The sequence below is a fragment of the Podarcis liolepis genome (genome assembly GCF_965112155.1).
Source record: "Podarcis liolepis genome assembly, chromosome: 1".
Classification (NCBI taxonomy): domain Eukaryota; kingdom Metazoa; phylum Chordata; class Lepidosauria; order Squamata; family Lacertidae; genus Podarcis; species Podarcis liolepis.
Window position 1 is genome coordinate 104223122 of NC_139554.1, and position 24977 is coordinate 104248098.

General features: G+C 40.4%; 1 protein-coding gene across 2 annotated transcripts in view; it reads left to right on the forward strand.

Annotated features, from left to right (window-relative positions):
- Positions 1–24977, forward strand: part of GALNT13 (polypeptide N-acetylgalactosaminyltransferase 13) — a 152085-nt gene that overhangs the window by 119299 nt on the left and 7809 nt on the right. For both annotated transcript variants that reach the window (XM_083494134.1, XM_083494135.1), the window contains exons 10-11: positions 3539–3637; positions 5909–6043. In XM_083494134.1, the coding sequence (XP_083350260.1) occupies positions 3539–3637; positions 5909–6043 (234 nt within the window). The remainder of the gene's footprint in view (positions 1–3538; positions 3638–5908; positions 6044–24977) is intronic.

Consider the following 24977-nt stretch of genomic DNA (forward strand, 5'->3'; position numbering starts at 1 on the left):
ATATGTCCACATTCTTAGGCTCCACACGTTGAAACATTTCCAATATAGCTGCATAAGCAGCTGCCAAAGGTACATCTGCTAACACTGCTCAAATTACAGCATCCAAGTTGGAGCGGATACAGTCAGCTTTATCCACAAATTATCTAGCAAATTAGTCTCAACAGGCCACTGGTCAGTCCTCCTTTCCATCCTGAAGGCCAAGATGTTTAAGCCCTCAGACTGCTCCGAACTGCTCAGCTGACTGACTTTCGAGCAGTTGTAATGGAAAGTAAGATTTCTATACCATCATTTGGAGTAGGCTCTAAACTGAGTTCTAGTTGAGTCCCATTGGATTAACTGCAAGTCTTCTCCCACCAGTGCTCTTCCTTGTGAACCATGCTGTTTCACTGCTGTCAGTTTCTCAAACAACCAAGGAGCTAAATTCACTCCACGATCAGGTAAAAGGATGTTCACAGGAGCAATCTTGAAAACTGCCTGGACCATTTCCCCATTTCTGAGGTCATATGGGGCTCAACAGGATTACTAGCCTGAGTGACAGGGAAATCCCGAGAGTCATGGGCAATATTTTGGCTCTATTAGTCTTCTGAGATGGACCGTCTTCATGGTATTCTCACTCCACAAAGGTCTAGGGTACTGGGAAGCCTAAAGCTGACCAGGTAAGCACGCCTTAGGAAAAGACCCCACCGGAAACAGCTGTTTTAGGTAGATAGTGGTGGGCTCTTTCTCCAGGCTGCTGATCTCTCCCCAAATATTTTAGTGAGCAAGTGTTCAAGTTCTCCAGGACTCTTCATCGTGCTTTATATGAAGCAAAGTCAGAGGCAGGGAGTGAGAAGTAAAAAAATAGCTGTCTTGACGTTGAAGCCACAAAATCTATGTTTAAGACAGACTTAAGATTGATAATTATTAGAGTATTACTTTGTTTATCTAACGTATTTTTTTCTCTTCACCATAAAATATATGCTAAGCAAAACTTAATATAAGATTGGTCTCATTCTCTCTCCTGGCAGTTTCCTTCTGATAAAACCTGCTTGAAATGCTAACTATAGCTGACAGGCATAATAATAAAGACTAATATAGCACAGTCTTAGGCCACCCTCTGTCAAATGCTGCTTCATCAACGCATTTTTTGCTATTTTGGGGGATGCTGGTCCAGCGATCTTAGATTATAAAAACAAAATTATCCTATAAGTAGAATGCAACTTGGCATAAATTATGGCAGTAATATTGTGCGTCTTTATCATAACCGTTTTCCTGTCCAACAGATCGTAAGCTGGCTTCGCTTTTTCATATCCGCTTCCAATTTCCCTTTATCAAATTATAAAAAATAAATATTCTTTTTATCTCCACCTATTTTACTCTGGAACTAAAAATCTGGCTATATTTAGAGTCTAATTATTTTTCCTCTGGAATCCAATAATTCAGATGTCCCCTGGTTTACTTCATAATCATACCAAATGATTCCAGCTAAGAAAAAGAAATAATCAACTCCTGACAGGATTTAAGTGAATAGGAATGGATTAGAAAAAAGTGAGGGCTTACATTGTCTACATAAAATCAGTTTTAAATTCTGTCCTTCAATTCTTCTGAATTCCAATTAGATATCCCCCCCTATTATTATTGAAGGTTCAATAGCTTTGCAAATAATAAGTGGAAAGGGGAGCATTACTTTCGGTATCCTCTGTAGAATCAACATGGAAATGCTGCTGGAGGAGCCTTTTGGACCATGTATGTGTGCTGGCACAGCTTCTAAAGAAACAGTCAGAAGAGAAAGCAGCTAAGAGGAGCCTTGCATGTGTATCTCTTTATTCTTCCACATCCTAGTGTACACTGTTCAAAAGGTCCTATGTCACACCTCCAACCACTCCATGGATAATACAAGACAAAGTCTAGCTAGTTATGTCTTCTGAACCCAGCTTGTGGTTTATTTATCTCCAAAAAAGCAAACACTGAGTGGTTACAATGGTTTGTTTTTGACTTTCTGCTTCTGCTTTGTTTGAGGAAAATAAACCATGAGCCCAGGTTCCAACCATGGCAAGGGAGGAACTCCTTAGCAGTGTGCACCAACTCTTTCTCTTGTTCCCACTAAGCCATAGTTTGAGTATACCACTGTCTGATATATGAACTGGGCTACAGGCATCTCCTGAGGATCTCAGAATTGGGAGGTGGCAATCATTATGTACATCAACTGGGTGAAAAGAGATTTCCATGTGGCAACATTCCTTAATGTTTAATAGATTCATTAATTAGATCCAAAACTAATTAATCAATTCATAACATTTTAATTAACTTAAAAGGTGTTCCTGATTAATTAATTAAGAGTGCTTTCATCTCACTCTTCATTATATGATTGCAGGGCAGGATGCCGTGGAATTAAAACACATTAAAAAAAGCATACCAATGCAATCAAAGGAGCAGATAAAACACAGCAAATTTTTGGAAACTGCCAATTTCTACCGATATAGAACCCATAGCCTCCTTATTTGCTGTAGCACCCAACACTAATATCTAGCAATAAATAACATAGGCTGTGGAACCAGTTGTGCTTTCCTGGGAAGGACATTCTGTCACTGGGGGGCCACTGTGCAGAAAAAACAGTCCTGGGTCACACATCATTGGATCACTGACTTTTAATGCTGAAAAACATTTTTTTTAAAGTACTTACAAATACTGTAGCTAGATGGCATCATCTTCAGAGCATTCTCTCATCTTCAGAGAGGAGAGGGGATGCCTTTTCTAAGACAGTATCTGTTATAACAAATTCATGCCTTATCTAAAAACAAGGTGTCATTTTTTCTTTCTTTCATAATCTCCCCACTTGAGGGAACACGGGTGGTGCTGTGGTCTAAACCACTGAGCCACTTGGGCTTGCCGATTGGAAGGTCGGTGGTTCGAATCCCCATGACGGGGTGAGCTCCCATTGCTCTGTCCCAGCTCCTGCCAACCTAGCAGTTTGAAAGCACGCCAGTGTAAGTAGATAAATAGGTACTGCTGCGGCGGGAAGGTAAATGGTGTTTCCGTGCACTCTGGTTTCCATCACGGTGTTCTGTTGCACCAGAAGCGGTTTAGTCACGCTGGCCACATGACCCAAAAAGCTGTCTGTGGACAAACACCAGCTCCCTCAGCCTGAAAACTAGATGAGTGCTGCACCTCATAGTCGCCTTTGACTGAACTTAACCATCCAGAGTCCTTTACCTTTTACCTTTTTTACCCCACTTGGAAATTTATGCAGCTATAATTTAATGAATTTAACAAATTAGTTGTTTAATCGACTAACATCCACACTGTTAATTGCCTAGGACTATGGTCCTAATCTATAAGGAGTTTACTTACTAAAGAATAAATCACATTGAGCTCAGAGGCACTTACCTTCAAGTAAATATTTTTTAGTATTGTGCTGTCAGGTTTCTATAATCTGATGCTGTTCCTAATCTTAAATAATTTTCTTCTTTTTTTCAGTGACATGTGGATTATTATTTATTTAATTATTTTAAGCAATCTTTCAACAATTTTTACCCTTTGTTTGTGTTTTTACCCCTAGATCAGAAATGTTGAGACAAACCAGTGCTTAGATAACATGGGACGCAAGGAAAATGAAAAAGTTGGCATATTCAACTGCCACGGTATGGGAGGAAACCAGGTAAAAATGAAGCTCACTTTACCTTCAAAACAATTTTTGGGGATTTTTTTTTTTAAGACTGAGCACATATTAACAATTGTGAAATCAAGCCAGTACACACATTACTCTTTCCACATTTTCCAGTCTGGATGGCTTTGAAAGGGGTGGTTACACCAGTAAAAGACAGGCATGACTATAATAATAATAATAATTTATTATTTATACCCTGCCCATCTGGCTGGGTTTCCCCAGCCACTCTGGGCGGCTTCCAACAGAATATTAAAATACAATAATCTATTAAACATTAAAAGCTTCCCTAAACAGGGCTGCCTTCAGATGTCTTCTAAAAGTCTGGTAGTTGTTGTTCTCTTTGACATCTGGTGGGAGGGCGTTCCACAGGGCGGGTGCCACTACTGAGAAGGCCCTCTGCCTTGTTCCCTGTAACTTGGCTTCCCGCAGCGAGGGAACTGCCAGAAGGCCCTCAGCACTGAACCCCAGTGTCCGGGTAGAACGATGGGGGTGGAGACTATCAATGCTTGCTAGCTGTGCTGGTATGTACTGCCTCCAGTATCAGAGGTCGTATGCCCATCCTCTTCTGCTTCACTCCACCTGCCAAAAGGCAGGAGAAAGTGTACAGCCACAGCCTCTTGCTCAGTTAGGCAACACCTCTGAGCATGCCCAGCCAAGTGAGCTGCAGAAAAACTCATTGGCACCTCCTGGAGAAACCACTGCTTCCCTGCTGTGGCTTCCTTCCTTCCTTCCAGGAGCAGCAAAAGCCTTGAAATGTTTGGAGCATATATCTATCTATCTGAAGGCTTGGGCCACTCCCACTCACAACATGATTGGCTGTCTAAACCCCCAAGCTGCGAATCGTAGCTCAGTGCTTAAGAGCCAATACTGGTAGCCCAAACCCTGACCATGTTACATGATTGGATATAATCTATCAAATCAGGACACAGGGCTCAGAATCCAAGTCCATACTCAAGCTCAGGTGAACACAGACCACTGCAGACGTAACACCTTCCTTGACTGGGTAGGGTCCCAAAGATGAGAGAGGGCATGGAAGGCAGTGGGAGAGGGGCAGCAGTGCAGACTTTTGTCCTATAGAGCAAAATTTGTAGATCCAGCACAGTTTAAAGGTATAGAGGTCCTCTTATTGCTGGACCTTATAACTTGCTTAGAAATCCAAAAAAGATGAGGCTGGAATTGTAACATTCAGCACTGCGTTTGCCATTCTAAAATCAGTTGCCAGTTGCCAATGTAATGTTGCACATGTGTATTTTGGGTTTAACCATATGTAAAAATGCCTTGCGAAAAGCTCTAGGGCATTGTATCTAAATATTAGAACATGTGGAAGTAAAGCATGCTTGAATCTGCTTTTAGTAATCTTTTCCCCTTTTAAAACACCCTAATTGGTAACTTAGTATGATTTGCATGCATTCCCTAATTGGTAATGCAATCAAGTTCAATTTGCATGCTTTGCCAAAGGCTTTCAACAATTAATTGGCGAAAGGTTGCTTTCAACAATTAAGAGAAACCACTTTTCCTGTAGATTTCATTAGAATACTTTAAATCAATTGGGAGGTGAATTCTAAGTAATTGGGAGTCTTGTAAATAATTAAAATAGCTGCCACATAGGTTGCTTTAATTTGTCTTCATTGTTTTTCTGACCTGGGACTACCTTAATCCCATCTGGCAGTGTGGAATTCATAACTTTTCCTCCCTTGTGTGCATATTTTTCACCTTCTCTCTTCCCCTCACCCCCTTTCTCCCTAAAGAACAAAGAACAGAAGGCTGTGGTGATATTGCTACCAGGATTCAGTGTAGTGCTAAGCCTAATGTTCCACCAGTGCAACAGATTATTATTATTATTATTATTATTATTATTATTATTATTATTATTATTATTATTATTAACTTCCACATTATAATGTGTGCATTTTATTTAAAAAGGGGGCACGAAGCAGTCACAATTTAAGTACTTAAAAACCCACATTTCCTGAAGCCAGTGACACTTCAAAAGCAGAGCATGCTAACCTTTGGCGCTCCAGATATTGCTGAACTACAACTCCCATAATCCCTAATCAGTGGCCATACTGACTGGGGCTCAGGAGGGTGCAGAACAGAATGCAGAAGTGGCTTCAGAAACAGCATTAAGAAGATGAAAATGGGACTCTGTAATTGCACAGTGTGAAAAGGATAGGGTGTTATTGTGGGGTGAGAGTGGGGCAGGAAGTCCCCTAGTAATACAGACTTTTTTTAAAAAATAATGCCAGTACCTATCTCTTCCAGGTATTTTCATACACGGCTGACAAGGAGATTCGTACAGATGATTTGTGTTTGGATGTGTCTAGACTCAATGGTCCTGTGATCATGTTAAAGTGCCACCACATGAGAGGAAACCAACTTTGGGAGTATGATGCTGAGGTATTTATTCAAACACAGAAGGAAACCAAACGTACTGTTACTAATCATGTTCAACTTTTATCGCCAGGGTCTCAGACAAACAGGCAAAACCTGTCACATGTCCTAGAATTAACCCTTTAAGCTAAATTTGTGTTGCTGCTTTCAGTTTGGCAAAAAATCTTTTGGCCATGGCTGGGCTTGGTGTTTCCTGTAATTTGCCCACAGACCTATGAGCCTTTCAACTTTATTCAGAATATCTAGGGAAAACACCCACCACCCCACCACTGACTTTTAACTCCCAATGTCACACTAACTTGAAATCTTCCAGGATACATCTAACACAGTTAAGTGTGGTGAGGAGGTATATATTGGTTGAGTATGTGCATACGAAGTCCAAGGTATGTGTGTGCATATATGTACATGTGCACGCACACATTATGGTAAAATTAGTAGGGCTTGGTAGGCCAGTTGTGCAGGTCATGTGATCAAAGAAAGCAACGAGAAATGTTTATGCATTTGCAGGTATACATAAAATAGTAAATTAAGTGGCAATGCTGTGTTAGAAGGAAGAAGAGCTGATGCTCAGTTAGCTAAGTTTGTGGCTTTGGTCAGGAACATTTTCTTCTGGCATCAAGTTTTCAGTCCTTTTTCCAACTTCAGATCCAGATCCAGAAACTGTAACTTAGGATTTCATTCATATACACACACACACACACACACACACACACACACACACACATATACACATTCACACACACACACACACACACACACACACACACACACACAAGAGCTCAAATTGTTGTAACCAGGGGCTGGTTAGGTTGGATCCCGCCAAGGGCTCAGAGTAGCTAGGAGCCTGCACATCTGTGCACTATTAGAATTGTTCACTGGCAGAGCATGAAAGACAATGAAAAGCAAACTTTTGAGTTTCTGGTCCGGGGGGTGTTGATACAGCTCCTTGCCACGGGTGCAAGAGACCTTAAGTCCATCTCTGTTTGGAGTGCCTTCTGTAGACCCACCCACTATCCCAGCCGCCTCCTCTCCTGATCGTCAAGTGTTCATCATGAAGCTCTGCAGGGCGATTCCAACCAGGGTTCCCAGTTGCAGGGAGAATTCTAACTCTGATCAGCTGAATGCAGTTAGAATCCCCCTTTCGAACCTTGGTGCAAAATACATAAAGGCTAGGAAATAAGACAACATACTAGGGAACTTGGGGTGGGATTTTCCACCTTCCTATTTCTAGCCTACACACGCTGTTTTGAATGCCTAAAGAGAGATAATTTATCATTGTAATGTTTTCTTTGTTGGGCTCAACTATTCAGAAACTACATCAGAAGTGGATCTTAGTTCTCCCATCTTTTAATGGCAGTGAGTCACTAGGTATAAATTATACCAGTGCCCCAGGGTCTATTATAGTCTTCTTATAACTTTGGGGACTGTGGAAGACCGTGCTTTTGACTTACTATGAATGGCCCCAAACCTTCCTATGTACAAGACTGACATTTCTCCTACATTTCACGACAAGCTCTTAAATTGACTGAAGGCACCATTTGGGCTATATCTTTCATATACCCACATGATGAGATTGCAAATAGAAGTGTTTTCAGCAGCTGGTGCTAGAGAATGACTGAACTGCAAGCTTGAGTGCAGAAGGAATGGGGAGGGGGGAGGGATACACTTTCTAGTTCACCTTGAAAATAGATTTATATAGTAATTTTCGAAACTTATAATTTCTGCAGTAATCTGCTTCCCAACATGCCAATAATATACAAGCCCTCGCTCATTATTCCAAGGCTGCTTTCATTCTTGGGGAATGATATACAGGACGATAAAATATGCAGTACCGTAAATTACTGTGACTCGATCCATGATTGTACATCCATAAATACTGCTGCGGTAGAATATTTGGGATGCAAAAAGAGAAGATTATGATAGAGCTTCATCATTGTAAGAAGGCATATTATAAGAAGTATATGGGTATTGGAAAGCTGTAGAACTAGTCAGAGCAGTGCAAGTCATTATTTTGCAAATACTTGAATGTAGCTTGTTAGGAAAATATTTAGCAATTGAATGTACTCACTGAACTAGTTCACCCAAGTGTATTTTGCACTTGACAATGATAGCATTCATTCAACCAGCACCTGTACAGTGGTACCTCGGGTTAAGTACTTAATTCGTTCCGGAGGTCCGTACTTAACCTGAAACTGTTATTAACCTGAAGCACCACTTTAGCTAATGGGGCCTCCCGCTGCTGCTGCTGTTCTCATCCTGAAGCAAAGTTCTTAACCTGAAGCACTATTTCTCGGTTAGCGGAGTCTGTAACCTGAAGCGTATGTAACCCGAGGTACCACTGTATATGATTTAAAAAACCCACCAGTGGCATCATTCACTCTCTTAAAGCATGTAAAGGCACAAGGTGAATGAACTTGTGTTCTAAAGTCAAGTGCTGATAAATCAAATGCTGTATCTGTGTGGAGCAGCCCAATATCCCCTCAGCAGACAGCGTTTGCACTGACATCACCTCTCTGAAAGCACATGATAAGGCCATTACCTTGCTTAAGCTAACCACACCTGTGTCTGGTCAGTACCTAAATGAGAGACCTGCTAGGAATTCCATGTATACTGCCACTTTCCATAATGGAAAAAAGCAAGGAATAAATGTTAAAAAATAAATAAATATCTGAGCTATTGTAGGGGAATTTTCCATACAAACCATTTGTGGGTGCAAGTAACTTCTTTGGTTGGGTTGGGATTGGTTTTTGCATTTTTTTTATATTTTACTTACAGTTCAGTAATACATTTTTTGGGTCCTCCTGTTCAGATTAGTGCTTCCATTTTGACGACATACAGTGGTACCTCAGGTTACATACGCTTCAGGTTACAGACTCCGCTAACTCAGAAATAGTACCTCGGGTTAAGAACTTTACCTCAGGATGAGAACAGAAATTGTGTGGCGGAGGCGGCACAGTGGCAGCAGGAGGCCCCATTAGCTAAAGTGGTACCTCAGGTTAAGAACAGTTTCAGGTTAAGAACGGACCTCCAGAATGAATTAAGTTCTTAACCTGAGGTACCACTGTATTTGAAATGTTCAACGGATTTATTTTTTAAAATAAAAATGCTTTTTTCTTCTGTAGTTATGGTTCCACAAGTGGAGAACCGCTACCGAAAAGGCCCTTGTGTTGCCCCTCCCCCGACGTCTCATGGAGGAGGCACAAGAAAAAGGGCCTCAGATGATGATTGCACGATCTGAATAGGTTCCTATGGAGAGAGGCAGTCCTTGAAAGGAAGAGAACGGTTTTCCCAACTCCGCCTCCTCTTCATGGTCCCATAAAACCTGTTATAGAAGGTTCCCCCAGTGCATATTTTCAAGGGATGGCGTGGGCTCCAGGAGAAAGGGGGAGTCAGCAAAAATAGTACCATCTCCTCTTCTGTTAAAAGATGTCTCCCACTGGAACAACAGGACTAGTAAGACCAACTGGATTCTGGTCTGTGAATTCAACTTTTCCTCAGTGAATTAGAAAAATACATATTCACACCACAGAATATATCTCTGTGATATATGTGTCACCCATTAACAGAGAATATTTTTCAGTTAAGAACTATTGTTCTGTTATGATGGAAATACATGGATATATTATCAATTAGTGAATGAAACTCCATGCAATGAATCCAGTAAGATTTTTAATAAGTTGGCAAAATTGCTAGTTTTACAACATTTGTAAAATTTATTTGATAATATTTTAATGTTCAGCTGAAACTAACTCATGCTTGGGTTAGACACATTCAAATTAAATGGACATAATTAATGGGCCTTGATTTCAACAGACCTAACTTCCAAACATAATAAAATATGGATACAATCCTATGTTCAGAAATGGTCCACAAAAAATGCCTAATCAAAAACATGTTTTACTGTAGATTGAGGGCTTTTTTGTTTTTAATAGCTTGCAAAAACTTGTAGCAGCACCTTGTAAAATCTGTGTTGGCCATTAGATGGAGCCAGCAAAAAAGAAATATTTTATGGCTCAGCTCCTATATTAAGAAACTCTGTTAAGAAGACAGCTTGTCATTACTTTAATCTGTAAGTTTTGTTATGATGTTATTAATTTACATTCATACAGAAAATAGTTTTAATAAAAATTGCAGCTACTCCATGCTGAAATGTATGCTGCTTGATTGTAAAGATGCTATCAATTTTTTCCCCCACTTTTGCAATATTAGTCCTGGGTTTAAGCTTTAGATAGATGATAGAGAGAGAGAGAGAGTGCTAGCTTTCAGTTTTACTTTTCAAGGACTGGAAATGAACACTGAATTTTTTGCTATATATGAGGTTTGGAGAGCTGTGTTTTTTGTTTTGTTTTATCTTCTCCCCCCACTCTATCTGCATATTTGTGCTTCAAAATACAATAAATAGCAAATTTCTTGTTCTTACAGTATTGTTTTCATACATTATGTATTGTATCCAGTGATTTTTGTGCACAAATGAAATAGAAGTTATATGCAAACATAACTGCAGACACAGTGGACCTTGCATTTCTTCTCTTCCTCATGTGCAGTGCATTCTCCAAATTGCTCTACAGCAGGGATGTCCAACAGGTTGATCACGATCTACTGGTAGATCCCCGGGAGGTTTGGGTAGATCGTGGTCGATCGCTGGGTCCCTTTCCTTAGCACTGGTAAAATTGAATCTGGCCCCACCCTCCATTGTTGCACAATCTTCAGAACAGAAGACAGAGCTTACTCAGTTTGTTTCCCTAGCGATCTGTTGGTGAGTGGAGTGGCTGGTGGCTGTTCTCCTTTCTCCCTTAAGTTTAGGCTTGAATTCTCAAAATTCCTCCTCCCTAAAAAAGCTCAACAACTTTTACCTGAACCCCGCAAAAACGAGGCTTCCCTTCCTAAAAAAAAGCTGAACAACCCTGACCTGAAACCCCCTCCCCAAAAGGGGGTAGATCACTGCCAGTTTTTACTTCTGTGAGTAGATTGCAGTCTCTTAGGAGTTGGCCACCCCTGCTCTAGAGGGTTGAGTGGCCTTCCAGGGCAGATTTGCAAAGCATGGAGAAAGGAGAATAAGAAGTTCTGTTGCAGAAAGAACTTGCTCCTGCAATGTTCGATTAGACTCTTATGAGAATAAGGTTTTAAAACTTCCATCCAATTTTCCCATCAGCACAGCTGTGGGATCCCTTTCTGTTTAGTATTTTGCATAGTTATTTGTTTATTGAGCAACACAAATAGCTAAAATGCTGGGATAATCCTGCCAAATTTAAGCACTCTTAATTCTGATTCATTTAAATGCTACAGCTAATTTTGTGTGTAACTGAGGGTCAAAAGAGACAGGACACAGAAGATTCATCATTCTACCTGTCTCTTTAAGGGTCTGAGGGGAGTGCCAATTTTGATCAGAGTCGCAACATGGGGTGGGTTTAACCCTCCTATGGTATTTCCCAATTCTGAATCATCTGTGTCCTCAGCTGCTATTATTCCACAGTGGAAAGACAGGAGAAGTGAACAGGGGTGTACAATTGTTTTGAAAACAAATACAAAACAAAATGAATGGGCCCAATTTGTCGTCTTTGCTTTTGAATGAAAATGAGTGGAAAAGCAGAATAAGTAGAATGTCACCCATTTCATTTTCCCATTTCAATTTCAATTGCCTTGCTCTTGAGGCACTCTTTTGTGTTATCTGGAACACAGTATACAGTTCATAGAAAGGTCACAATGGGGAGAGAGGGCAGTGAAACTTGCAGATCAGAAAGTTGCATTTAGTTTACATAGCTTATGTCTGTGTGCTTTATTTTTTTAAATGCCTCTGATTGAGGACTTTTTGTGGAAGCTGCCTAAAATTTGGCAGTTCCGTTGGCCTTAGTGGTGAAAGAATGGCATAAATATTTCATACTGTTAGTGTATAAAACTTAGAAGTTACAAGCAGGAATTTAATGTTGAATGGAAGGCTTACAGAATGCCTGCTATTTATTTTTTTTAATTGATTCCACTTTGTCCAACATAACTAATATTCAGTCATGTAGTAGGATATTGGTTGAAAAAGTTCAAGGTTCTCACAAATAGTATCTGAGGTGGTAAACCTTTCCATGGGACTAAAAAGGGGGGGGGATCCCCCATGTAAAAAAACTTATGCAGTATGTCAACCAGAAGACTATGCTACCACCCTTCTCAATGATCTAGTAGTTTTCAGTATGCAAGAAAGTTTCTCTGTTTAGGTTTAACCTTTTTTAGTTTGTTTACTGCATCTGGATATTTGGGGTTTTATTTTACTCTTTGTTGACAATTTAGAGCTATTCCAAGTTGAAGAATATGCAAGTTTTAAGAGAGAGCTTCTACATTTCCTGTATCAGCAAAGCACACACTCCTCTTGTGTTATGAAAGATCATAAACTCTTTAGAAATTCACTGTGCTGGTTTAGTGCATGCAACAGCCTGACAGTCAAAACTTTGATGAAGCAATTTGTAATATATCTCTAGCATTGCAAATTATACCAATGTGGAGTCTGAGAGTATTTCTGTTGCTTGTTGATTGCGTGAGGAAAATGTGACTATGGGTTTTTAAATGGGGGAAAACTATCCCTTTTCATCTTTTATGAACTTATTACTGGTGAAAGTGCAAACCTCCATAGAATTTTAGCTTTGGGTTAAAGAAGAAGCGTGAAAATTGTTTTCCTCAAGCTGAACTGTGAGCATATGGAAGACAGAGGACTCATAATAAATACTAATAGTTGATGGGTTAAGAAATCTCTAATATAAGTTTGATCCTAAGTGGCCATGCTCTAAACTATTATTTAGGTGTCAACAAATCAAATAAATACAGGCTCACTCTAGGAGTACCAAAATGCACTGACATCCACTCACAAGAGTTAGCAGCAGACTTGGGGAAACCTCAAGGTTTGCAGAAGCGCAAACATACTCTAGAATAAACACCCTAAGGGTTGGGTGAAGGACACAAAGCAGCCCAGTGATGATTGAATATTCTCATTGGCCACAGAGCACTGTCTGTTTGCAGGGGCAGTCCAATAACTTGGAGAAGCACATGACTGGCTGTAACCCTGAACACAGTTCCACATTGCAATGTTTTGCTGCAGGTCCTTCTTGCTATCACTCCCTAAACCCAAGTACTGCCCATGCCTGCCTGGTACCTCTTTCTTCCCCCAACTCAAGTGCCCTAAGATGGTATCCCCTTACCTGCTAGGGCTGAGCAAGCAAGGAAAAGGAGCTTCAGTCAGCCCACCTCTTCCTTCTCTCCCCAGAGTACATAGACCAGGTTTCCTCAAACTTGGCCCTCCATATGTTTTGAGACTACAATTCCCATCATCCCTGACTACTGGTCCTGCTAGCTAAGGATCATGGGAGTTGTAGGCCAAACACATCTGGAGGGCTGAGTCTGAGGAAGCCTGACATAGACTGTTCTCCTGCTACTGTACATTTCCATCTCTTTTGTTTGCCTAGTCATGAGATCTCCCTCTGCAAAATGGGAAACTATCAAAGCATGAGACTCCACACCCTTCACAAACTCTACTCAGATTTCGTAATCCCACTCCCTGGATGCTGTGCCCTGTCTTCTGCTCTTCAGCACTCCACTCCATTTCAGGGTCCCTGGTGATGCAGGTATGGGAGAAGATAGTTCTTCAACACCTCCTCTTGTCTCTCATCCAAATAAGACGGCTAGCTTCTCAAGATCTTTGTGCCCCCCATGATTGCTGAATAATCAGACAAGACGGGGGAGAGAGACAATGAAAGGCCAGCTCTGTATTGGTACATGGAGGAACAGACGCTCCATCTTCCTCCCATTGTATTCATGTCTGAAGAGAACCTACATGTGTACAACTGGAGCAGACAGAGCACCCAAGAACTTAACAAAAGCCAGTATTCCTGATAATGCATACAGACGCTATATGAATATGCTCTGTTCAGAGCTTCAAATGAATGAATAGAAATCAGAAACATGGAGATCAGGCATTGTTCCAATTTATCTTCCCCCCATGTTCACTGAAATTATGAAAAGGACTGAAATGAATTCGTGCACTTTATCTGAAGCAATGGTACTTACTGTGGCCGTTTGTCTATATATGGACAAAAATTGGTTACCCATTGTAGCAGATAATGATAATTGCGACTATGGTGGGCAACTGCTTTTGCAATCCACTTATCCTGTGAAGGAGCAAAAATTGCCCTAACATTATTTGTGTGTATTAAAGGCTTTCATTATGTCAGATTCAAAGAAAAGTAAGTTATCATCCGCCCTTAGTTGCTGGAAATGTTAAATGTCTGCAGGTATACATGACACTGTAATCAGATAAGTGAGTAGTGTTTCTAATTTATATTGAGGACTAGTATCATTTTCAAAGAAGTGATTGTGGAAAGATGAGTATTGACAGTAAGACATTTTCTGAGTCCTGGTTTAACTGCATGTGAAATTTATTTGCTTTTGTCAGTATATAGGTAAATGGGAATACAGCTTTGAGGTAAGTGTGTTGAAAACTGGCAATTCTCGTGATTGATTCTAGAATAGGACCTTGCTTGTTTTACTGCTGTGGTGGTACATATGACCTTGGCTTTCAGTAGATTGTGTTTTATTATGGCTCACTTTAAATTTCCTGTAGTTGAAAATATTACATTGTAGCTTTCTAGAGACAAAGAAAGGGGGGTGGGGAGAGAAAAGAAACATATTCTGAAGATATGTAGCAGAAAGGACCAGAATGTCCTTTCTTAAACATGCTCTGTATTATTTCAGGACTTGATTCGTTTTAAACAATACAATATTAGAGTGTTCTTTTGAAACATGTTAAGGAAAACTTCATTTATGGCTTTTTCCTGCACCTGCGCAAATGAGTTGACAAAACTCCCATTGATTTTGGTGCTGCATCATAAATCTTCTGCTAAGCACTTACAGCAGAGCATCGGGCCATGTCCCCCTGAGAGATTCATTGATCATCTAACTGCACTCCTTTAGCTTCATTCATTCACGATGTTGATACACTTGCAGGGTACACTTGTAAGCATTCTTTAACCCGTCAGAATCTCCAGGAATGCAGCAGAAAACTTGGATCCCTACTACAGAGCAAAGCAATGAGAACGTTGGGTATGAATGTCTGGATCTGACAAATAGGGAAACTGTTTAAATAATAACCCAAGCTTTCATTTTAAAGCCAAATAAAATAGATTGTCACTACAGAAACACAGTGCTAACACATGTCTTGTTGCTTTGAGGAACCAGCTGTTTTTAAAGTGTTGTTTTTGGGTTTTTAGTCTAATAATCCATGGTAGTCTAATAAGCCTTGGCAGGCATGCAATTATTAATGGCATTGGCTAGTGTGATAACTAGCTTCTCATTGAACACTGCAAATTATTTAGATGGCTGATAATGCTTCTGCTGCACAGGTGTTTTTTTTTAAGGTTATGGTAACCAAGCAGCAGAGGTTTTGGAAGATCTGGCATATAATTCAGAGCCTCATCTAGATTGAAGGCTGTTTACTTTCCACAACACGCTTTTTGTCTGTAAACTGAAAGACTAATAATTTCATGAGGTTCCTTGTTTTCCTCTAAATTAGCAGGATAAATGAAAAGGCAAACAGTGCGGGAGGTTGGTTCTGTGCATGAATTTGAGATGAGCTTAGCTCCTTTGAATTCAGCACAGCTCATTGGAGGCAAGACTCTACAGTATTTGATTATGTTCCTTTTCGATCTGAAGCCGCCTGCTAAATTGTTCTTACTTTGTTTATAATTATCTGTTGAATCTGCTGGATATATGTGTCTATAATAAATATTTAAATACGCACGATTATTAAATCTTCCCATTGATTTATTCAGATGACATTTCCTTTCCACTAGTGAAAAAGAGAGAAAAGGAAGGACATGAACTTGCATCTCATAATGAAACTGAAGCAGCAAAAAAATTGATGCGCCAGCCGCTTACTCAAAGTGACATTATAAGGACATTCATTCTTGAATTTTCTTATTGTTTTCCATGCGAATACACTCTTAATCACACACACAAATGTATGCTGCAGTGACTTACTATTATTTATTTATTTATATCTGCCCTTGTTTATTTAAATCTGCCCTTCCTTGCAGATTTATATCTGGGAGGGGTACAAAACATAAATTAAAAGTTTCAAACTACGACCCTCCAACAGATTAAAAGAAGCAGATGAAATAACAGGGAAGTCAGCAAGAATAACAACTTTCTAAATCCAACCAAGTGAATGAACCTCCCATACAGTTTATGCTAAGAATAACTGGCTTTTCAGCTGTCAGTTAGACAGGGAACCACTAATCAATATATGTTTTGTTTTGTTTTGTTTTGTTTTGTTTTGTTTTGTTTTGTTTTGTTTTGTTTTGTTTTTAAAAGTAAATGAAGGCTGAACTCAAGAATAGCTGTTAACATATTTGACTGCTATTCTTCATGTTGTTGGGTTTGAGGCATTCTGCTTAGTATTTTCCACTTAGCCAGTTTAGTCTATACATAGTAGGGAAGACACACAGGCTGAATTCATTAAAGTATGATTGTTGATACCTGCACAGCTAGAGGACAAGAGAGAGAGAGAGCTCATTGCAACAGCTGGCTCCATCATTCTTCTCCCACAAAGCACTGGGAGGGCATTGCATCTTGATGCAATGTACAGTGTGGTCCCAGTGCTTTCTGGGTGGAGAATAATAGCGCAATAATCCTCTTCCCTCAAAGCAAAAATAAAATATAATTCCCACTTGCACTTTCATGTAGTATAATCCCGCAAACCGTAGACTCTTCCATACAACTCTTTTGAATGTAATTTTCGTCTAGCTTTTTTTTTATTAAAAAGAAGAAGGGCAACTCACTTGAAACAGGGTGATCAAGAAAACTATCATTTGTACAATAAATACTTTACTCAGCAAAGCAGGTATGACCACAGAAGAATGGACCACATGGCTTATAACTAGTACGACTGATAAGCCTCATTCCCGGTTTATTTTACACCTGGAGTCAATTCTGAAGCATTTTATGTTAGGCTTTCCTCCCTGTCACTCTGGGTGAGATTTGAAGCACACTTCTGCTCACACGAGGGGAAGCACTGCAATGTCTGCCATTGCCACCAAGGTCAGATCCCAGGTCATTGCAGAAGATTCCCCAACTCCCAGAAAGAACTTGGGCAAAGGACTGCAGGAAGTGGAAGCAGGAAAGCCCCACTGCATGAGTGGAACTCCTTTTACAGCTCTTTCAATCCTACCCATTGAGTAGGATCCAGTGGAGCCCTCAGGGAATTCTCTCAGCACAAGGATTTCTCTTTGCACAACAGAATGCCTTCCCCCTGTGGGTCCCTAAATCTGTCCTAGGGCTTCCCCCAGCCCTTGGAAGAGATTTGGGAAGGACTTGTGCAATTGGCAATCCTTGTGTTTATGGGACTCATTAGAAGACTAACTCCCATTGTTTCTGGATTAAGATTTGGAAATCTTGAGTTGGTTAAATCTGTCTAGTTTTAAGGAAGTCATGTAATTGGTGGGTACTTTTTTCAAGATTAAATCTTACAACTGTACTTGAGAACAACACTTGAACTGGTTTGTTGAGCTTCCCTTTGCCAAAGGCCCAGTAGTGTTTTTCTTCTCTTTTCCATTTTTTATGTGATTTCTGTCTCTTTGTTTGTTTACCATTTTTCTTATCATACAGACGCACACATTTCTCCATATCATTACCCAGTCATGTTTGACCATAAGCAGAATAGAGGATGGCACTCGCGGCCCCACAGTGGAGACATGCAATGGCAGCCCCTTTCAAAAGTGGCTACTGAGAAACTACACACGGCTGGAGGTTTTTAGGAACATTTTTTACAGTCCCACTGACTATTTCCTTTAGCAAATGTCTCGAGGTTGGTATCAAAGGCGCAAAAAGAAAAAGCTAAGCTCCTTGCTTGATTGCTTGCTTGTGCTCTTTCCCCATTTTCTCCCCTTGTTTAGTTTTTTACGTAGTGTTAAGACGTAGAAACAACAGCTTAGAAATAGCATTAGTTTATGCTGCTTAGCTCTGGGTGTGTTTAAAACAGTCAACATTAAAAGTCACATTTGATTGTCCTTTGTGGAGTATGTCTTTTCTCTTTTTGCACAACCTTCCCAGTTCCAAAAACTGTTTGTGAATTAGAAAGCATGGCTTTTGTGTTCTCCTCAAATATATAGTAGCAGTTGTATTGATGGCTACTCCTATTCCTTGCTTTAGCCACTGTGATGCAAAGAAAGTGTTGTTAGTGTTTTCACACCTAGAAAGGGCATTCTCTGCACTGCAAAACAGATGGGGAAATCTGTGTGGCATGATCCTGTTTTTGCCAGGTCATTAATGCACTGGTGCCAGCAGGGCACATCAGGTCCAAGGCCCTTAACACCCACATAAAAATTGCAGGATATTCAGATGTACAACCTGAACTCCTGTATGGTACACCATCAGCACTGTTACCCAGCATTGGGTCAACTATGATATTTAAGTTTATTGTCAGTTTTATCAATTGCATTTTGGTTGCTAAAGATGCATTGTTTAGCTTGGCACAAATGCCTCCTCTCAGATATAAGAACTTCCATGCAGTCAAACTGGGCCTTTAATAATAATAATAATAATAATAATAATAATAATAATAATAATAATAATAATATATTTATTGTCATTGCCCCCTCTCGGGGACAACGAAATTACTTGGCTGCTCCATCCACCCAGGTAGGGCACTCCACACAAAATCAAATCAACTATAAAACACTAATTAAAACAATACAGTATAAAACAGCAAGGAAGATTAGATGACTTCAAAGTCCAGGCTCATCCAGACTTGGCAGCAAAGTGCACATTCTCCTGGTCTGTTTACCACCTTCCTCAGGTCCGCCTAATTATTTCTTCAGTAATTCATTCTTTTTGGTGTCCTAATATGAAATGGGCATATATAATATAGCAGACTGTGCCACTCCCCCCCCCAAATTGACATCCATCCTCTCCTGCAGCCCCAAACTCACTGCCACCCCATCCCGGTTCCATCCATGGTATTATTTCCAGGGCACTTTTTGAATGGTTTCATTTTTAGTGTGTGTGTGGTTTTGGAGAAATCTCTCTTTACCTGAATTTATTTTGGGGCTAAGTTCATTCTGAACAACAGTGAAGTGATTCCACGAGCTGCAAGGGGGACAGGACTCTGTGGACACAAAGAAGAAAAGCCATTTCTAGACAGGATTGCAGTCTTTTTGAAAGGTTCAAGTTCATAGCTCACGGGTTCTTATGGACCCAGCCTTGCTTCTAGGCCATAGTTGTGTCCTAGAATGTACTAGCTCCAAGCTGTTTAAGTTGTCTGTGCCCACTGTTGGAAGACTTGATTACTCACATCCAGGCATAGGCAGCTCGTGTTTCATGTGGGGCTGCCCATGAAAAGTGTTCAGAAAATCTGATCAGTGCAGAATACCACAGCTGAACTCATGACTGGAGACTGTGAGTTGGCATATGCACAGGACACCTATATGGAAATTGCTACATTGGCCACCAGTATGTGGCCTAAACCTAAAGGTAAAGGTAAAGGACCCCTGACAGTTAAGTCCAGTCGCAGACGACTCTGGGGTTGCGGCACTCATCTCGCTTTACTGGCTGAGAGAGCCGGCATTTGTCTGCAGACAGTTTTTCTGGGTCATGTCGCCAGCATGACTAAGCCGCTTCTGGCAAAACCAGAGCAGCACATGGAAATGCCGTTTACCTTCCCGCCAGAGCGGTAGCTACTTATCTACTTGCACTTTGACGTGCTTTCAAACTGCTAGGTTGGCAGGAGCTGGGACCGAGCAACAGGAGCTCACCCCGTCACGGGGATTCAAACTGCCCACCTTCCAATCAGCAAGCCCTAGGCTTGCCGATTGGACCAGAGCGCCACCTGCGTCCCGCCTAAACCTATAAAGCCCTTCATGACCTAAGAACCAGGACATCTTAGAGAAACACATTTTCTGATACAATCCTTTCCAAAGGTGGAAACCCTGCTTCAGGTTCAGTCTCTTGGGTTTCCTCAAAAGCCATTCTGTTTTAGCTGACTATTATTTTGACCGTATCTTATGTCCTTTTTAATGTGTGGTTTCATGGAATTGCTGTTTGTGCCCCCCTGGAAGCAGGAGCTGAAAGGCAGCCTAGAAAATCCTGTAAGTAAATACAATTAAATAAATAATTACGTTCTTGGTAATTATCTTGTATAGTAGATACGTATATGTATCTTGGTAGTAGGTACCCAGAAATGCGTCATAAATAAACCCTGAGTATTTCTCAATATGGTAACATCATTTACAAAGCCACCTCAACCCTTTTTGCACTTTTCAAACAGTATCATACCACTTTAAGTGGACACGCTTCCCAAAAAAGCCCGAGGCATTCCTCCTAGGAATGATAGGAGAAGAAATCAATAAAGACGACCAAATCTTTTTCCAGTATGCGACAGTATCCGCAAGGATACTGTTAGCGCAGAGTTGGAAAACATCGCATATCCCAACGATCAGTGATTGGCAGAATAAATTAATTGAATACATGGATACAGCAATAATGACTCAAAAGATCAGGCAACAGAGAAATAACAAATTTATTAACGACTGGAATAAATTTCTCTCATACATGGAGTTGACTTTGGGAAATGTAAAAATTACAGTTGGTACGATATAAAAACCGCGAGGTACGAACTACGACTAGATGAAGACACTGCTGAATATATTGTTGAGTTATGGCTCTCGACGTGGTGGTGGGAAGTCTGATAATGAATTTGATTTATATAAGATATGTGTACCTAAGTAGTAAGAAACTTAAAATTGGTTTTTGTATTTCAATTTTTTTGGTATACTTTTTTTTTGTTTTTGTGCTTGTTTTTATGGAAGATGTATTTATGTTTTTTATGTGACATAATAAAGGTTTTTTAAAATGAAAAAAAAAAAGTGGACACGCTTCCCCCGCCCCGCCCCCAAAGAATCCTGGGAGTTGTAGTTCATTAAGGGTGTAAAGCATTGTTAGGAGACAGTGGCGTAGTGTGGGTTCTCAGCACCCGGGGCAAGGCAAGTAATTTGCGCCCCCTAACCCGTGGATTTTAGCACTCGAGTCTCTTCCGCACCCCCCCCAGATGTTGCGCTAGGTGCGACAGGCCCCCCTGCACCCCCCACGCTACGCCACTGCTCCCACCACAAGTCTTCAGGACAGCCATCCGAAGGCTGGCGCGGGGAGAAGGTCTCTCCGCCCCACCGCCAGGCTTCGGAGCAGCCTTCCGAAGCCAGGCTTCGGAGGAGGTCCGAGGACAGTGGGGAAGACGCGCTGCGCTTCCCCGCTGTCCCGGAGATTTCCCTATGGACTTTTGTCTTGCGAAGGGCCAGCCAAACGCGCCCCCCCCAATGTTGCGCCCGGTGCGGCCGGCACCCCTGGCACCCCCCACGCTACGCCACTGTTAGGAGACCCTGATTCCCCTTCACAGAGCTACAATTCCGTGTGGTTTAGCTATGGAACTCTTGACTCTTTAAAGCGGTATGATGTTGTTTTTAAATGTATAGTGCAGATGAAGCCTTAACAGTGCTGTACGAAAGTTATATTAAAAAGAACAAACCCTGCCCATAGGCTTACAAATTAACGGGTGTGTTAGCATGGTCCTTGTTTCTAGTCTAGACATTTCCAGAGCATTTTAAAATATTGTTTATAAGGCAAATGTCAGTTTTCCTGTCGATATTTTAGGTTAAGAATTTAAAACATTTGCATCAGTAATGTTACCTGTCCAAGTTGCTGTTGAGCGCGTGCGCGCGCACACGTAAAGCTGTGGGATTAACTTAACATTTACTCTTTGTCCTAAAATGAATGGGTGTTTTTTTCTTTTAAGCAAGCTTGCATATTCTTGAGTAAGAAAGAAAACTCTTCTTATTTTTTTTTTTAAAAAACCCGTTTTTACGAGTGTTTAAACAGCTAGAGATTCATAGAATCATAGAATCATAGAATCATAGAGTTGGAAGAGACCACAAGGGCCATCGAGTCCAACCCCCTGCCAAGCAGGAAACACCATCAGAGCACTCCTGACATATGGTTGTCAAGCCGATTGCTGCAGTATAATCATCTTTATGGTGAAAAATGAAGTAAATTCTAGACTGTGTGGTTTTGTTGGTAATATTTTCCCAAGGTAATTGGTTGCTGACCAAACAAAGAAAGCTCTTTCTAATAGCATACATAATTATGGAACCAAAGAAGTCAGTGCTTATAGAAGACTGCTAAAAAAAAGCCCAACAATATGTTTGTCTGGCATGAAATTATGTAACAAATACAAAGGAACAGCTGATGGGAGGCAGCATGGTATCAGTTTCCTTGGGTTTGTAGATTTGCAATATCGCCACTTTAATTAATGCTAAAATACGTTATTTCAGCAATCCTGAATCTTTTCTATGAACAGCACACAAGTTGCATAGGTTAACAATGCAGTTTTTAATGTCTCTTAAAAGGATAGGAAAAGGCTCTGTTCTTACAGAGCTGCAAAATATTAAACAGCCTTAAGGTGATTTAATTTAACAGGTGTAGATGTTTCTTTGGGAATTCCATGACAGTTCGTTCAAAGTAAGAGCAAAACCTCAAGGGAGGTGATGCTTCCCCAGTTGAAATTGTACAGCACACAACATTTAGAAATGTGTAACGCATGTCAATCTAGCATGGAATAATGTGTAATCGTTTTGCAAAAGTTTAGATGTTTGTGCAATCTCATCATTGCAAACCATCTCAGGGAAATGGCTTAATTTTGAAATCAGCAATGAATAAACATTTCAGTGGCATCGCAGCATGCAGTTCTGGTTTTCCTTAATGCCATCTGTGAAGTTGCTAAACAAGAACTTCTAACTCTGAATAAAAAGCTACCAGCCCAAAAGTTTACCATTCTGTTTTTCTGTTATCAGTGATTGAGCAGACCGACCTTGCAAGGTCTAGATCCATACAGCTGATGGATATTTATGGATAGAGATTATTATTAATCATAATAATAATAATAATGATTAATTATTTATACCCCCGCTCATTTATTATTTATATCCCGCCACTCTGGGAGGCTCCCAACAGAATAACAACAACAACAACAACAACAACAACAACAATAATAAAGCAGCGATGAAACATCAAACATTTAAAACTTCCCTAAACAGGGCTGCCTTCAGAAGTCTTCTAAAAGTTAGATAGTTGTTTATTTCCTTGACATCTGATGGGAGGGCATTCCACAGGGCGGGCACCACTACCAAGAAGGCCCTCTGCCTGGTTCCCTGTAACTTGGCTTCTCGCAGCGAGGGAACTGCCAAAAGGCCCTTGGAGCTGGACCTCAGTGTCCGGGCTGAATGATGGGGGTGGAGACGCTCCTTCAGGTATGCTTGAAATGAAGTAAATAAATACATAGCCTGCTGAATCAAGCCAACAGCCCACCTAGTCCAGCACCCTGTTCTCCCAGTGGTCAATCAGATGCATGTAGGAAACCTGCAAACAGGACAATGCCTAATATTTTGAGAGCAGTGTTTCCCATCTCAGTTTAAAAAGAATAATTGATCTTATGATATTTGATCTATGGTGCACAGCTGGATGACACACATATGAATGTTTAATATAATTGTTACATTTCTAGCTAAAAGCAGCAAAATAAAACATGGGTACTACATTTCAGTGATAGCGTAGCACCAAGATTTTTATGCTTTTTTTTAAAAAAAAAAAGAACCCTTCGGGGTTTTTTATTAAAAAATCTTGTTTCTTGTGGTTCTGCGGGTTAAAAAAATAAATTGATCGTTTTATTTGATGACGTCACTGAAAACAGGCGTACTGGCAATCAGAAAGCTCCCTTAAAAATTACCTCAAAGAAAGAGAAGAATAGCTATGAGACATTGTGACAAAAACAAATATTTCATTAGGCAGCTGGTGAATCAATTTAAGTCTCTGAAAAACAGGTGACGAAATGGCAGTTCATTACTAGACAGAAAAGATTATAAGGTGGGCTTTTCGAGGAGTATTTTCAAATCTTTTAAGGGAAAGGTCATGAAACCATCTAATAATCTTCTTAATCCAATATTCTAATACATTCTGTGGTAGCAAAGCTGGATATCATTTACATTTCTAACATGGCAGTACTGCAGTGAGAGCATGCACTCTCTCTAATCCCTTGATAATCAGGCACTGTTTCACAATAGATTGGGTTTTATCCAATGCTACTCACTATACATGGAGTAAACCCATTGAAATGAATGGACATAAAAAGGATCTCCCAGGGTGAGAGGCTGGGGGAAGAAACAGAAGTTTCCAGGAAGGTCTACTTTTCTCTATATGAATAAAGGATATGATACAATTGAGGTAGAGGGTTTTTAGATCTATTTCTCTTTCTTATTTTTTTATTTTTCTTTTTTAGACTAGCTTGGTTTTTGTTGTAGTTTATGTTGAAAACATTCAATAAAAATATTAGGAAGGAAGGAAGGAAGGAAGGAAGGAAGGAAGGAAGGAAGGAAGGAAGGAAGGGACATGAGTAGCAGGTCTATTGATTTCCAAAAGTCTACTGTGAACAGAACTCAGTTGGACTGAACCCATTGAGCTAACTGGTTTGCAACGTATCAGTAAAGTCTTTGTGAATATATATTGTGTCACAATCTGAACCAAAGCTGTAGTATTCAAAACGTTGCTGCAGAACATTCCTACTAGCCCCTCAGTATTTCAGGAAATTGATCCATTATCCGACTCAGGCTCATCCATTGCTCCTCTGTCTTACCAGAATTCAGATTCAGTTTATTGGCTCCTCCCACAGCAAAGTCTGCTACCAGTTGATGAGTTTCATGGCCTTTCCTGATTCAGGATATCTTCATAAATGCAGTGCTATTCCACTGGCCAGAGCATCTTAACCAACATGAAATCAAACACAGATTTCATAATAATTCCAAATGTTCCTATCTTCAGTGTCCAGCTCCTGGCAATTGCTGGTTTTGGCAGTATCGTGTGAATCCCCTGT